This window comes from Onychomys torridus, chromosome 4, assembly GCF_903995425.1.
Source record: "Onychomys torridus chromosome 4, mOncTor1.1, whole genome shotgun sequence".
NCBI classification, from domain to species: Eukaryota; Metazoa; Chordata; class Mammalia; order Rodentia; family Cricetidae; genus Onychomys; species Onychomys torridus.
In genome coordinates this window covers 43,131,337-43,148,547 of record NC_050446.1, presented here as the reverse complement: position 1 = coordinate 43,148,547, position 17,211 = coordinate 43,131,337, and the positions used below count along the sequence as shown (strand labels likewise).

Sequence of the window (17,211 nt, the reverse complement as noted above, 5' to 3'; positions counted from 1 at the left end):
TTAGCATCAAGATTGCAGTTTTAAGTGATTTTGGAATGCCCTAGTGGCCAAGGCAAAGTGCGCATTTCAAACGCAATGCGGTTTGTACATAACCTTCATCTCAACTCTTAAGTAAGCCTGCCAAGTATATATGGATTTCATAGATCAAAGAACACGTGTCCTGGGATTGATGTGTAAAAATATACACAATCTCTAATTAACTAGTCTGTTTGAGATTTAATAAGTTAAAGATTTATTAATAGCCTAATGAATGCCAAAATGGATCTAAAATATTTTATCAATCTCAAAACAGTGAGAATTAGTACTTTAAATTCAAAGTAAAACTTAGTAGCAATTTAAGAACATAAAAAGGAGACCAATTTACCTTCTTAAATTTTAAATTAGTAAAATTTTTGTTTGAAAAACTTTTGGGTTTAATTGTTACCCAGTATCATTAAAATGTTGTTGGAAATGTTTTGTGTGCAGAGTTGACATCAGCCATTCCCTAGCAGCTAAAAAGCTTTCCTCTATATTTGAGTGGTAGTACTATATCAAACAAATGACTGCATTCATTCTTTTTTAATTTTGACAATGAAAAAAATAAAAATATATTGACAAGCATATGTTTGCTTTTAGGGTTTAGATACAATGTTTTTGTCCTGAGCTTAAAATGTGAATAACAAATTAAATAAAGACATTGCAACACTTTTTTTTTTTTTTTGCTGGTATTCTCTTTTTTTATTATTATTATATTTGTGTTTTAATTTTACACATCAGCCACGGGTTCCCCTGTCCTCCCCCCTCCCGCCTCCACCCCGACCTTCCACCCATCCCCTCCCCTCCATTCCCATCTCCTCCAGGGCCAAGACTCCCCTGGGGATTCATTTAAACCTGATGGATTCAGTACAGGCAGGTCCAGTCCCCTCCTTCCAGGCTGAGCTAAGTGTCCCTGTGTAAGCCCAAGGTTCCAAACAGCCAGCTCATGCACTAAGGACAGGTCCTGGTCCCACAGCCTGGATGCCTCCCAAACAGTTCAAACTATTCAATTGTCTCACTTATCTAGAGGGCATGATCCAGCTGGGGGCTCCATAGCTTTTGGTTCATAATTCATGTGCTTCCATTCATTTGGCTATTTGTCCCTGTGCTTTTCCCGATCTTGGGCTCAGCAATTCACTCTCTTACAGTCCTTCCTAATTCTCAACAATTGGACACCTGGAGCTCCACCTGGGGCCTGGGCGAGATTCTCTGCATCCACTTCCATCACTTATTGGATGAGAGTTCCAGCACGACTGTTAGGGTGTTCGGCCATCTGATCACCAGACTAGGTCAGATCAGGCTTTCTCTAGACCATTGCCAGCAGTCTACAGAGGATGTATCATTGTGGATTTCTGGGGACCTCTCCAGCACTCTGCCTATTCCTGTTCTCATGTGGTCTTCATTTATCATGGTCTGTTATTCCTTGTTCTCCCTTTCTGTTCTTGATCCAGATGGGATCTCCTGCTCCCCTTAGCTTTCTTTCCCCCAAATCTTGCCCTTCATTACTCCCACTGTTGTCCAGGTTGTTCATGTAGGTCTCATCCATTTCTCTGCCATTGGGTGATCCCTGGGTCTTTCCTAGGGTCCTGTTTTCTAGGTAGCCTCCCTGGAGTTGTGTAGCAGTCTAGTCATTTTTGTTTTACATCTAGTATACTCCTATGAGTGAGTACATACCATGTTCGTCCTTCTGAGTCTGGGTTACCTCACTCAGGATGATTTTTTTCTAGATCCATCCATTTGCCTGCAAACCTCATGATGTCATTGTTTTTCTCTGCTGAGTAGTACTCCATATTTTCTTTATCCATTCTTCAGTTGAAGGGCATCTAGGTTGTTTCCAGGTTCTGGCTATAACAAACAATGCTGATATGAACATACCTGAGCAAATGTCCTTGTGGTATGATTGAGCACTACTTGGGTATACGCCCAAGAGTGCTACAGCTGGTTCTTGGGGGAGATGGATTCCCAATTTTCTAAGGAAGTGCCATATTGATTTCCCAAGTGGCTGTACAAGCTTGCATTCCCACCAGCAGTGGAGGAGAGTTCCCCTTGCACCACATCCTCTCAAGCATAAGCTGTCTTCAGTGTTTTTGATCTTAGCCATTCTTACAGGTGTAAGGTGGTATCTCAGAGTCGTTTTGATTTGCATTTCCTGGATAATTAGGGGTGTTGAGCAATTCCTTAAATGTCTTTCAGCCATTTAAACTTCCTCTGTGGAGAATTCTCTGTTTAGTTCTATAGCCCATTTCTTAATTGGACTGTTGGGCATTTTGATATCTAATTTCTTGAGTTCTTTATATATTCTGGATATCAGCCCTCTGTTAGATGTGGGGTTGGTGAAGACCTTTTCCCATTCTGTAGGCTGTCACTTTGTCTTGTTGACCGTGTCCTTTGCTCTACAAAAGCTTCTCAGTTTCAACAGGTTCCATTGATTGATTGTTTCTCTCAGTGTCTGTGCTACTGGTGTTATATTTAGAAAGTGATCTCCAGTGCCAATGTGTTCAAGAGTACTTCCTACTTTCTCTTCTATCAAGTTCAGAGTAACTGGATTTATGTTGAGGTCTTTGATCCACTTGGAGTTAAGTTTTGTGCACGGTGACAGATATGGATCTATTTGCAGCCTTCTACATGTTGACATCCAGTTATGCCAGCACCATTTGTTGAAGATGCTTTCTTTTTTCCATTGTACATTTTTGGCTTCTTCGTCAAAAATTATATGTTCATAGGTGTGCAGGTTAATGTCAGGGTCTACAATTCGATTCCATTGGACCACATATCGCTTTTTATGCCAGTACCAAGCTGTTTTTATTATGGTAGCTCTATAGTAGAGGTTGGGGTCAGGGATTGTGATGCCTCCAGAGGTTGTTTTATTGTACAGGATTCTTTTGGCTTTCCTGGATTTTTTGTTTTTCCATATGAAGTTGAGTATTATTCTTTACAGATCTGTGAAGAATTGTGTTGGTAATTTGATGGGGATTGCATTGAATCTGTAGATTGCTTTTGGTAAGATTGCCATTTTTACTATGTTAATCCTGCCTACCCATGAGCATGGGAGATCTTTCCATTTTCTGACATCTTCTTCAATTTCTTTTTTCAGGGACTTAAAGTTCTTGTCATATAGGTCCTACACATGCTTAGTTAGAGTAACCCCAAGGTAGTGTATATCATTTGTGGCTATTGTAAAGGGTGATGTATCTCTGATTTCCTTCTCAGCCTGTTTGTCTATTGTATATAGGACGGCTACTGATTTTTTTGAGTTGATCTTATATCCTGCTATGTTGCTGAAGGTTTTTATTAACTGTATAAGTTCCTTGGTTGAATTTTTGGGGTCACTCATATATACTATCATGTCATCTGCAAATAGGGAAAGCTTGAGTTCTTCCTTTCCAATTTGTATCCCCTTAATCTCCTTATGTTGTCTTATAGCTCTGGCTAGAACTTCAAGTACTATATTGAATAAGTATGTGTAGAGGGGACAGCCTTGCCTTGTTCCTGATTTTAGTGGTATTGCTTTGAGTTTCTCTCCATTTAATTTGATGTTGGCTGTTGGCTTGCTATAGATTGCCTTTATTAAGTTTAGGTGTGTTCCCTGTATTCCTGATTGCTCCAAGACCTTTATCATGAAGGGCTGTTGGATTTTGTCAAATGCCTTTTCTGCATCTAGTGAGATGATCATGTGTTTATTTTCTTTGAGTTTTTTTTTTTTTTATGGTGTATTACATTGACGGACTTTTATATGTTGAACCACCCTTGCATCTCTGGGAGGAAGCCTGCTTGATCATGGTGGATAATTGTTTTGATGTGTTCTTGGAGTGTGTTTGCCAGTATTTTATTGAGTATTTTTTCATCAATGTTCATGAGGGAGATCGGTCTTTAGTTCTCTTTCTTTGTTGCATCTTTGTTTGGTTTAGGAATCAGGGTAAATGTAGCCTCATAGAAGGAGTTTGGTAATATTTCTTCTGCTTCTATTGTGTGGAACAATTTTAAGAGTATTGGCATTAAGTCTTCTTTGAAGATCTGGTAGAATTCTGCAGTGAAGCCATCTGATCCTGGGCTTTTTTTGGTTGGGAGACTTTTAATGACTGATTCTATTTCCTTAGGGGTTATTGGACTATTTAAATGGTATATCTGTTCTTGATTTAACTTAGGTATGTGGTACCTATCCAGAAAATTATCCATTTCTTTTAGATTTTCCAGTTTTGTGGAGTAGAGGTTTTTGAAGTATGACCTGATGATTCTCTGGATTTCCTCATTGTCTGTTGCTATGTCCCCCTTTTCATTTCTGATTTTGTTAATTTGGATGCTCTCTCTCTGTCTTTTGGTTAGTTTGGATAAGGGCTTGTCTATCTTGTTGATCTTCTCAAAGAACCAACTCTTTGTTTCATTAATCCTTTGTATTTTTCTCTTTATTTCTATTTTATTGATTTCAGCTCTCAATTTGATAATTTCCTGGCTTCTGTTCCTCATGGGAGACTTTGCTTCTTCCTTTTTAAGGGCTTTCAGGTATGCTGTCAAGTCACTAGCATGAGATTTCTCCAGCTTCTTTATGTGGGCATTCAGTGCTATGAATTTCACTCTTAGCACTGTTTTCATAGTGTCCCATAAGTTTGGGTATGTGGTGTATTCATTTTCATTGATCTTTAGGAAGTCTCTAATTTCTTTATTTCTTCCTTAACCTATTGGTGGTTCAGTTGAGCATTATTCAGTTTCCATGAGATTGTAGGATTTCTATAGTTTTTTGTTGTTGTTGAAATCTAACTTTAAAGTATGGTGGTCCAATAGAACACAAGAGGTTATTCCAATTGTTTTGTATCTGTTGAGATTTGCATTGTGGCCAAGTATGTGGTCGATTTTAGAGAAGGTTCCAAGGGTTGCTGAGAAAAAAGTATATTTTTTTTTGTTCGGATGGAATGTTCTGTAGATAACGATTAAGTCCATTTGAGCCCTAACATCAGTTAAGACTATTATGTCTCTGTTAAGTTTCAATTTGACCGATCTGTCCAGAGGTGAAAGTGGGGTGTTGAAGTCTCCCACTATTAATATGTGGGGTTTTATATGTGATTTAAGCTTTAGTAATGTTTCTTTTACATATGTGGGTGCCCTTGTATTTGGGGCATAAATGTTCAGAATTGAGACTTCATCTTGGTGGATCTTTCCTGTGATGAGTATGTAATGTCCTTCATCATCTCTTTTGATTGATTTTAGTTTGAAGTCTATTTTGCTGGATATTAGGATGGCTACACCATCTTTCTTCTTAAGACCATTTGATTGGAAAGTCTTTTCCCAGCCTTTTATTCTTAGGAGGTGTCTGTCTTTGAATTTGAGGTGTGTTTCTTATATGCAGCAGAAAGATAGGTCCTGTTTTCGTATCCATTCTGTTAGTCTGTGTCTTTTTATAAGCTAATCATGTCCATTGATATTAAGGGATATTAATGACCAGTGATTGTTCATTCCTGTTGGTATTTTTATTTTTTGGTGGTAGTGTGTGTGTACTTCTCTTCTTTGAGGTTTACTGCTGTGGTGTTATCTATTGTCTGTGTTTTCATGGGTGTATCTGCCTTCCTTAGGTTGGAATTTTCCTTCTAGTGCTTTCTGTAGGGCTGGGTTTGTGGATAAGTATTGTTTAAATCTGGTTTTGTCTTGGAAGGTCTTGTTCACTCCATCTATGATGACTGAAAGTTTTGCTGGGTATATTAGTCTAGGCTGGCATCCATGGTCTTTTAGTGTCTGCATTATATCTGTCCAGGTCCTTCTGGCTTTCAAAGTCTCCATTGAGAAATTGGGTGTTATTCTGATGGATTTGCCTTTATATGTCACTTGGCCTTTTTCCTTTGCTGCCCTTAATATTCTTTCTTTATTTTGTACATTTAGTTGTTTAATTATTATGTGGTAAGGGGACTTTTTTGTGGGGTCTAGTCTGTTTGGTTTTTCTATAGGCTTCTTGTATCTTCATAGACATTTCCTTCTTTAAGTTGGGAAAGTTTTCTTCTATGATCTTGTTAAATATATTTTCTGTGCCTTTGAGTTGGTGTTCTCCTTCCTCTATCCCTATTATTTGTAGGTTTGGTCTTTTCGTGGTGTCCCAAATTTCTTGGACATTTTGGGTCATGACTTTGTTGGTTTTAGTGTTTTCTTTGACTGATGAATCTATTTCTTCTAACATATCTTCAACACCAGAGATCCTCTCTTCCATCTCTTGCATTCTGTTGGTTATACTTGCATCTGGAGTTCCTGTTTGTTTACTCAGATTTTCTATTTCCAGCATTCCTTCTGCTAGTGTCTTCTTCATTTTTTCTATTTCCCTCTTCAGGTCTTGGACTGTTTCCCTTGCTTTTTCATGTTTTTCTTTCAGGGACTTATTGTTTTCTTCTGCTTTAATTGTCCTTTCCTCTAGTTTTTTATAGTGTTCTTCCCATTTTTTGTTTGTCTGTTCCTTCACTTTATTTTTTATTTCTTCTGTATAAGGCTCTAGCCTCTTCATGATGTTACTTATAAGGTTGTCTTCTTCTTCTTCTTCTTCTTCTTCTTCTTCTTCTTCTTCTTCTTCTTCTTCTTCTTCTTCCATTCTGTGATGTTCAGGTCTAACTGTTGGAGAAGGGCTAGGTTCTGGTGATGCTGTATTGCTCTTTATTTTGTTGTATGTACTTCTGCCTTGACATCTGCCCATCTCCTTGTGGATTCATTCTTGGTCTTATCAGTGTACTTGGTCCACACAGAGCTGACAGATTTAGGGAGCCTCTCTCTGGTCCAGATGGGAGCTCTGGTCCAGATGAGAGTGCTGGCCAGATGGGAGTTGGGGGGGCTTGACTCTGAGTCTCAGGAAGTCCCTGGGGTCTCCTTATCTTGTCCAGATGGGAGCTCCTCGTGTCCAAATGGGAGTTCCAGGACAGGATGGAAGCTCTGGTCCAGATGGGAGTTCTGGGGTGGATGGGAGCTGGGGGCTGGTCTCTGATTCTCAAGAAGTGGCTGGGGTCTCAGGCAAATGTGTGTGGGGACAGGGTGTGGAGACTGCAGGGTCTGCCTGCAGTCTTGGAAAAGGGGAGCCTTCCCACAGGGCCTGAAGAATGGCCAGAAACTACCAAGTTGGGCAGGTCCTCCCAGGATGGCTGGTGCCCAGGGGTGGGACCCAGAGGTGGTTGCCTCTCTGACTATAACCCCAAGCACTCACCTTTGGTCCAGATGGGAGTTCTGGGGCAGGATGAAAGCTGGGGGCTGATTTCTAAATCTTAGCAAGTGGCTGGGGTCTCCGGTAGATGGGTATGGGGGCAGGGAGTGGAGGTTGTGGGGTTTACCAGAGGGTCTTGGAGAGGGGGAACCTTCCCGGTAGGGATGTGGGGTCCTGCCCTATGGCCAGAACCTGGTGCCCAGTTGAGCAGGTCTTTCCTGGAGTGGCTGGTGCCCCGGGCTGTTACCCAGGTGTGGGGCTTCTCTGGGTGTGACCCAGGCACTCACATCTGGTCCAGGTGGGAGTTCCAGGGCAGGATGGAAGCTGGGGGCTGGTTTCTAAGTCTCAGGAAGTGGCTGGGGTCTCCAGCAGATGCGTGTGGGGGCGGGGCTTGGAGGTAGTAGGGTTCACCAGAGGGTCTTGGAGAGGGGGAACCTTCCCGGTGGGGATGGGGGGGTCCTGCCCTTGGCCAGAACCTGGGGCCCAATTAGGCAGGTCTTCCCCGGAGTGGCTGTTGTCCTGGGCTGTGACCCAGGTGCAGGCCTCTCTGGGTCGACATTGCAACTCTTAATGACACAACAATGAAGGTATGAGAATTTTTCCAAATTTACATTTATCTCATAAATATTAGTATTTTAATGTGGGCATTACTTGCAAGTGTCCATAAGAGGTTTACAAAAATTAACTGTTTATTCAATCTCAAAATAAAGTAGAGTAAATTCAAGAGAGCAGAGAGATTGTGATCAGGGTCACCTGACCTCATGTCAGGTAAACAAATTAATGCAAATTAGAAAATAGAATTCCATCTGTAAACTAAGAGAGGATAGGCCTTTATGTAACCCAATTTTTGGTAAACACAGTTGAGTTTTTGTGTTTCCAATTACACACCAATGTTTATCTTGTTTTCATTTTTCTTTCTTTCTTTTTTTTTTTGATCTTACTGTCCTATTATATCCTCATTACAAAGAAATTTTCCAGTAACTCCAAAGAATAAAGTATGAGAAGAAATAATTTAAAGCTCAGATTGTGTCTATGAATTAGGATGCCAATATAGAAATAACAAGAAAAAAACTGTCAGTCTGTGCATATTCTTTAAAAAAAAAAAAAAAAACTATGTAAGAGTGAAAACCTTATATAAGCATATCCTAAAAAGTCAAAATATGAATGTGAACATAAATATATTATAAGTGAGTCTTATTGAAGTGGGTATCTGTAGTTGGAGTTTTCTCCAGTCCCACTTGGGCCCCTACCCTTTCAGACCCAAGTAAACACACAGAGACTTATATTACTTATAAACTGTACGGCCATGGCAGGCTTCTTGCTATCTAGTTCTTATATCTTAAATTAACCCTTTTCTATTAATCTATAAGTTGCCTTGTGGCTACTGGTACTTCACATTTTGCTTCTCATGGCGGTGGTGGCTGGCAGCATCTCCTGACTCAGCCTTCCACCTCACAGAATTCTCCTATCTCCTGTCCCACGTATACTATACTTCCTGCCTGGCTACTGGCCAATCAGTGTTTTATTTATCAATCAATCAGAGCAACACATTCAGGCATAGAGAGCTGTATCCACAGCACTTCCCCTTTTCTTTTTTCTATTTTTCAAAAAGGAAGGTTTTAACTTTAACATAGTAAAATTACATATAACACAGCAATTATCAAGCAAGAATTACAGTTACAATATCTAGTCTATTTATAATGTCTAGTCTATTTGTATTTGGCAAAATGAAAGAAGATATCATATCTATCCTATATTTGTGAGTCTAAGGTTTTATATCTAACTTATCTTTTATAATGACTAAGGAAGTTATAACTATCTAGTCTTCAACTACATCAAAGACCTCAGAAGGATATGATATTAACTGAGAAATGGGAGGATGCAAGCAACTTTTGGGAGTCTTGCAAGAGTAGACAGGGACAGCTGGCAGCCTGGACAGTCATCCAAACTTCCTCTGTAAAGTTGGGGCATCTGTCTTCAGCCCACAGTACTAGAGGCTCTTGGTCACTTCTTTCTGTGTCCTGTAGAATGTCTGGCAGTTTCCTCTGAGAAGCAGTAACCTGAAGGACCAGTTTGCCTTGCAAAGTTCAGTGGTCACCTTCCTATGGGTCCTGCATGTCCAGTCGATACATTTTTTTTTCAAGCAGCCCAATCAAGAACTGTTCTTGCCCAAATTGATATTTTTGCCAAGAAGAAGATCAACTCTATACAAAGTGTCTTTGATGCTCATCTTTCTCTTTGAAGTAAATTGGTGCTGCCAGGAGCAGACATGTCTCACTGTCCAGAAAGTCTAAATTTTTAAAACATTTTAAGTGGCATATTTTGTATGTCTTTGAAGTGTTTGGAGATTACCTACATAACTGAATTATATCTATGTATACCTAGAAAACTTAACATGACTATAAGTTTGATTATCATAGAAGACTAATTATTAATCTGTATTTTTTAATTATCCATTACAATCTAAATGAGTTTCATAAACATAATACCTCAAATGAGAGTAGAAATATATATATATATATATATATATATATATATATATATACAGTATAACAAAATTAAGTTTAAACTTGTATCAACAAACTAAAATCTATACTAACGTAAAACATTTTAAACAAGTTGTTGCTCTTTAAAAGTGGGTACATTAATCTATCCTTTCATCCTACCATATCTATATTCTTCATTTCTATACCAGGTATCTATTTGCCTTCTACACAAAATGACATCTTGAAAATGTGTCAAAAACTAAAATAATGCCTTGGGTTGGGTTCTTGCAATTTTTCAGTCCAGGCATTCTCAGATAAGTCATTTTCTTAGAACAAGGAAAATAGTAGTTAGTTCCATCAAATAAATCATCTTTGTTTTCTTTTAAAGGCACAATAAGTGAAAACAGTGGCCCTTGTGAAAAAGATGCTATGGCTAGAAAGAAGTAAAACTGGCTATTGGCAGTCTTTTACTAACAAATGTCAGTATTATAGCATGAAATCATTGGTATAAGGAAAAAGCAATGATAAGGCAGTGAGATACTTCCATGAGTAATGGTGCTTGGCACCAAGTCTGAAGATGTGAACTTAATACCTAGGACCCAGAAAGTAGAAAGAGAAAACTGGCTCCATCAAGTTATCTTTTGGATTCCATGTGTGTTACAACACGCATGTACCTTCACAGATACACACACACACACATGCATACACAAAATGACTTAATAAATGTAATAATAAATTTTAAGTGTACATTCTTGTTAGCATCATTCAACTTATAATTTGATGGAGCAACTTTTATGTAGAGACTAACTCATTTCTGAGGTCCTTATTGGAGAACAAACTACTTGACAACTTTTCATTCCATTTGACAATGAAAAATGATACTACTAAAGAAGGGATTTTATTTGAATTACATCTGATACTGTAATTCTTGATAAAGACTGAATTATATTTAGAGATCTAGCAAGTCACTATTATATGTTCAGCAAGATAAATTTGCTATGTAAATTAAATTTCAACTGAATCTCTGCCCACACATAAATTTATTCATAGGTAGAGATAGGATTTCTAATAATTAATGAATGTTAGTAAAGAATCTTACCTTCTCAAATCAATTCACTGATCATTACGTGAAGAGAAAGCATCATACACTGAATACTGTTTTATAGTGAAGAATGAGGGATGATAATGAAATGCTACTGTATTCATAATTTATTGAAATGCTACTGTATTCATAATTTTTTATAAAATAAGTATTAATTCTTACAACACTGAGAATGTCAATAAAAGTTATTAGTATGAAATGACTTAATGAAGTGGCAAAACTCAGCCTGGACCGATTACTTTACAGCCACTGGTAAATACCAATTTTGTTGAGAATGAGACATATGGACCTTCAGAAGGCCATGTCTTGATGAATTATGGGGCATTGTAACTTAAGCCCTCCATCTAATGGTTCTCTTCATCTGTTAGATAAGCAAGCACATGATTTATCCTTGGGCATGTTTTTAAATCAGACAAAATGGTAGAATCAAAGATAAGATCGTTCCAAGCAAATGTAGCCCAAATGTTGATTTAAAAATCTACCTGTTATTGCATCCTGTATCAAACAGTAAATACTCCAGATGCTGAATGTGGTAAATAGGCTAACATCATAGTTTTTTGGAAAGTTAAATTAGTTTTCAGTGAAGAATCTGTGTATATTGTCAGAGGTAATCTTCAAAATGAATGCTGAGAAATAGACTGATCTTTCATATCTACACAGATCCCCATGACCTGTAATTTTCTATTTCATAAGAAATTTAAAAGACAATCAGTTGGATATAGACCCAGATGTAGATGTCATCTTCCTTTGAGCAAATACACAAGTAAACCTCTGTTTCATATATATGAAATTGTATTCTAAACATGAATAGTTTTAGTATGATACTTAAAATTTCTTATTTAAAATACATGTTGAGTATGCAGTTGGTGTGATGTCTTTTAGGGTCTACATAAATCTATAATTTGGAAAATATAATACTCTATTTCAAATATCAAATAAGGCTGTGAATGTTTTAGTTGCCAATAAACACTAAGTGTCTAACATGTTGTTGGTATTCAGTATATCTTACCTGACTAAATTACCAAATATACTACTTACTTTTACCCAAATTTGAAGGCTAGCACACCATCTTTACAAAGAATTCCCAGAACTAGCTCCTATCTTTGAAATAAGTTCATATTTCCTGCTGGTTTTGCCATCATTGTCTCTTGAGAAGTTAAAAAGATAGCTATGCATCTGGTTACTACTGCCAAACTCTGAGAAATAATGTTTCTATATAATTAGCTTCACACGTGTATTAGCATAAATATTACTCATTGAGGGGGAAACTGACTTTTCCATGCATTTATTGATTTGTTTTTACAATGCATTACATTCTAAAATATTTTCCAGTAATTGAACATGCTTATTTACTAGTATAAGGTTGTTTATTGATATGTTTTTTACTTTTAATATGGCACCTTTTCTCCAAAGAACACATGAAATATAAAAATATGAATGCTTTTATAATAAATAATTCTTCTGAGCTACCTAAAATGAATATTACAAAGATAAGTTAAAGCATCAGGTCATAATTGCTCAGAAGTAAGAGTATTAAAGAAACATACATAAAGATTTAAACACAGACTAGTTTAATGATTTTATTCCCTTTTAAGGTAGACATTATCTTAGTTTCATTCTCTTTCTCTCTCTTTTCCCCATGCCTATAAATGATGACACACTCCCCATTCTCCAATCCACAGGACAGAGCTTTCCTCACTGTGTGTTGCTAATGGTCACTTGTAACATCCCAATACAACATAGCAATATCTGATTGCACACAGAAATTCCTGGAGAAGGAAATAACAGGGAGGTTTTCCTATTTCTTCTTCTGAATCTTTGTTTTACTATAAATTTTCAGATAACCTTGCCTCAAAACAAAATGTAAAAAAATGAAGCCATGGTAATAATCCCTTCTTGGTAGGCTACATATTAGGAAATTAAATTAACGGAATTTGCTTTACATGCCCATTTTATGCACAGAAACTCAATGAAAGCAGTAGCTCTTCAGAAGGGAGCACAGTGGACATCGGGGCACCTGCAGAGGAACAGCCTGTCATGGAACCCGAAGAAACCCTTGAGCCCGAAGCCTGCTTCACTGAAGGTAAAGATAAGGTCTTCAGCTAGCCTCTCACTTGCAGAGTGCAGTCTTTTCAGCTGCTGACCACCCAAAGTTGGTTCCTTAAATACAATCAAACTTAGCAATAGACCCATTTAATTTTCTACTAGTTGTTCTTTGCCTTATAGGCCTAAAAGGTCATTAGTCTTTCTTTGTCCCCTCTATAAATGATGCACATAATCACTCTAAACCTTTCTCAAAACTGCCTCTGTATGCCCATCAGGAAGTTTCTTGCCCTGCTGGCCAGCTCTAACAAGAATTCATCTAACAGCTCACTTAAGAATACTTTCATTTTCAGTGTTCATAGCAGTTCCTCCCTACCTTCTGCCCCTTTCCTTTAGTGCTCTGTTCCTCAGCTCTGTCCTGCAATCCTGTCTTCTTCCATTCATTCCTTTCTTTTTCTTTCTCTATTTTCTTCTGACATCCCACCTCTTCTCCTCACTTTGTCTCCCTTTTGCTTCCCTTTTTGTTCCTGTGTTTATCTCTTTTCTTTAAAACCTTGGTGTAAAGTGTTTAGACACAAGAACATACATAGTACCTTCCACTCTCCCTTTTAATTTTTCGTCCACAGTGTTTAGAAAGGTAGTTAGTGCTGTCCATGGGTTTGATTCAGAAAATGAAAGCATTGGGGGAAGTCAAAGGTGCATCCAAGCAGGACCATGCATGTCACTTTCAGGATCACCTCAAGGATACCCGAATGCTGAAGAAATCTGTATTGCTGTTCTACACATTTCTTAAGGGAGATGTTTTCTGTTCAGTGACCAATTTCATTTTGAAGTCCTTTATTAGAGTATCTACAACAGATGTGATACGGTCATCCAGTAAAAGACAAACTACTTGTCACTATTTGTAATTTACAAAGTGTCTTCTTTGAAGGCAGCATTGTGTAAAGAAAAGGCAAGATCTGACTGAAGATGCTTCATGGCCCATTGATTCCCCACTGCTCATAAGCACACACTTCTTACTGTAAGCTGAAAGTGTCATCACAACCAATGAGGGATAGTTCTGGCGGTGGGAGGATGAACCTGGCCTTGACATGGTGTGTGGTGGAGGCAGCAGAGCTCTTCTCAACTCCTTTTGGGACCCTGTGCTTGCAGGCTGTGTACGGAGATTCAAGTGCTGTCAAATTAGCGTGGAAGAAGGGAGAGGCAAGCAGTGGTGGAACCTGCGTCGAACATGCTTCCGGATAGTGGAGCACAACTGGTTTGAGACCTTCATCGTCTTCATGATTCTCCTGAGTAGCGGTGCTCTGGTGAGTGGCCATCATTAACCCAAAGTGCTACAGTAGCTACTTTGAAAATCACCTGGCACCGAGTGACTTTAACCCTTGGTACTTCACTGCCTTCGTTACCAATGAGGCTTCAATAATTGCACCTTTTTAATCCCCCAGCCACAAATTGAATGACTAACCCTGCATGTCTGGGTTTGCCTCTGCCTGTGCACATGTATTTCTCATCATTCATCAATGCTTGCTTGTTAGGAAGCAGCTCGGAAAATTTGGCCCTTCTGTTTGATCGCGGTAAACAAATGAGCATTCAATTTGTCTTTGCTGAACCAAATGTGAACATGAGAAGCACAGTCGAGTTCATGGAAGTGCTATTGTTGGGATTATCTCTCCTCTGAGTTCTGATGAACTCTTTGTGGGCAGAGTAAGCCCAGAGGGACCCCTTCTCTGTCTATTCTCGTGTGGGTTCACTATTCTTGGGCTTCTCAGGAAACAATAAATATTGGTGACAACAAGTAGTGGGCAGCACACCTGAGTGATTTTTTAAGGATTGGAATGTCTTCACAGGAAGGTGTTCGCTTTATCAGAATCTGCTTAAATTTAGATGAAAATTTTTATGAAAATACAAGTATATTGATAGCATTCTAAAATTTTAGGTACTAGGAAATATTTAAGCCATAAAGTACTTGGATTAATAGATAATAGATATAGAGATAGAGAGACAGACAGAGAGATAGATAGATAGATAGATAGATAGATAGATAGATAGATATAGATGATTGAGCGATAAATAGATTTATATATATATGCATACACACATACATGGATACATAGATAAAATATATACATAAATAAACACAAAGCACTTGCTTGATTAAAACACAAACACTTGGGCTGGAGAAATGGCTCAGAGGTTAAGAGCACTGGCTGTTCTTCCAGAGGTCCTGAGTTCAATTCCCAGCAACCACATGGTGGCTCACAACCATCTATAACGAGATCTAGTGTCCTCTTCTGGCCTGCAGGCATACATGCAGATAGAACACTGTATACATAATAATAAATAAATAAATCTTTTTAAAAAACACAAACACAAGTTTTAAATCATTTATTTATTTTCCTGTAACTATCTGGGTAAAATAAGCATCTTCTACATATCACCTTAGACAAAAAAAAAAAAAATCCTTTCAGCATTGAAAGAAATATGTATTAGAAGTAAAGTACCAGCTGGGGTTTATATTAGTACAACACATATTAAGATCTAACTGAAAAGTAAAGTCACATTATCATTAAGTAATGTCACACTATCTGCTAAGAAGGTAAATTATCAGCAAAACCAATAAACAAATAAGCAGCTAACTACTTAATAAAATTGGACAGCATGTTGATAAACCATTTCTGCTTTATAAAAACAGTCATTCCTTATTTCTTTAATCTCTCCACTATAAAAAAATAAGCAATAAAAGAGATGGATTTTTTTCCTCTCACAGTGCTTAAAATAAAACTGCTGTCCTCACATACCTTAGACAAATTCTCTAGCCACTGAGTCGCACCCACAGGATGGAACCAAAGAAAGAAAACACAATGACTCCCATATACTATGACATTGAGAAATACTTCCTGGTCTATCCAATTGACCCATGAAATTATGCTTCTACTTCAGAAAGAGTGGTGTCATGAAGACCCCTCTGGGGGTTGGGGATTTAGCTCAGTGGTAGAGCGCTTGCCTAGCAAGCACAAGGCCCTGGGTTCGATCCTCAGCTTAAAAAAAAAAATCATGAAGACCCCTCTGGTTTTAGTAACTAGAAAACTATACTTTTTCCTTTGAGTTAAAATGAAAAGACCTAGAGAATAACATAACAACACTAACACTGTGGCTCTGCTCTCCTGTCCCAAAGAAATACTATGTACACATTTAATCATAAAAATCTAGCTTTAAGATTCTGGGGCATTTGAAAGCTAAAATGTATAACTTTTTTTCCCTAGGCTTTTGAAGATATATACATTGATCAGCGAAAGACGATCAAGACCATGCTGGAATATGCTGACAAAGTCTTCACTTACATCTTCATCCTGGAGATGCTTCTCAAATGGGTGGCCTATGGCTATCAAACATATTTTACCAATGCCTGGTGTTGGCTGGACTTCTTAATAGTTGATGTAGGTATCTTCCATATCATGCCTTTTGTTGGAGGTTGTTTGTCTCATTTGTATCCTAATTCTGAAATGAAGAAACTCTAGCCACTGTGTTCTGATGACAAGATAGGCTGTTTGGCCCTAAACTCTCTCGCCAAATGAAAGCATGAAACTCAGAAGTTCTAGACTAATTCAGTAACTGATTCAAATAGGGGAGCTGGCGCACACCTTTAATCTCAGCTCTCAGGAGACAGAGGCAGTTAGATATCTGGATTAAAGGCCAGCTTGATCTACAGAGCAAGTTTCAGGACAGCCTGGGCTACATAGAGAAACCTGTTGTTAAAACCAAAATAAATAAATACATAAATACTTAAAAATAAGGGAGATAAGATCTAGTAGGAAAAATAAATTTAAAAATCATGTTTAATAGTGATGGAAAAGGACATTTAAAGAGTACAGTATTTATTCTGCCATGTTATGAACCAGACAGACTCCAATATGGCTCTCCACCCATTCTTTCACTGGTTTTGTTTATCAACAAAAGGGAGATTGGGCACTACAGTAATTTTATAAATCTCTGTTATCTACTGGAAGATTCTATGCAGAGGTTTCTAACTCCATTCCAATAAGGTTGCAAAGGGTAGAGAAACACGTGCCTACTTTATGTCAGGGAGGAGGAATTTTTCTTTGAAGTCCTTGATATACCAAATGTCCTTATAGAGAATTTTAGTTATTAATAATCAATACTTCATTTACTTAAAACAAGTAACAAGGCCACAATGTGAGGTCAAGATGAGGTGAGTGAATTGAAGGAGTCCTCAAAGGAACAATCGATTTTACAATACTAAAAGGAAATTAATCATTAGAAATTAGCTCATGTTTTCATAACTCACAGTTGGGATGGGTGGTTTGCAGATTCTTAACTTTCAATATTCATCTATGTCCTTTTTATATTTTATTGTTTTCGAAGTTTTTCATACAGTATATTTT

The 17,211-nt window shown here is 37.9% G+C and overlaps 1 protein-coding gene across 2 annotated transcripts in view; it reads left to right on the top strand.

Annotated features, from left to right (window-relative positions):
* The window catches only part of LOC118581481 (sodium channel protein type 1 subunit alpha), a 140,989-nt gene that overhangs the window by 101,650 nt on the left and 22,128 nt on the right, over positions 1–17,211 (top strand). For both annotated transcript variants that reach the window (XM_036183638.1, XM_036183637.1), the window contains exons 18-20: positions 12,728–12,848; positions 13,961–14,115; positions 16,072–16,245. In XM_036183638.1, the coding sequence (XP_036039531.1) occupies positions 12,728–12,848; positions 13,961–14,115; positions 16,072–16,245 (450 nt within the window). The remainder of the gene's footprint in view (positions 1–12,727; positions 12,849–13,960; positions 14,116–16,071; positions 16,246–17,211) is intronic.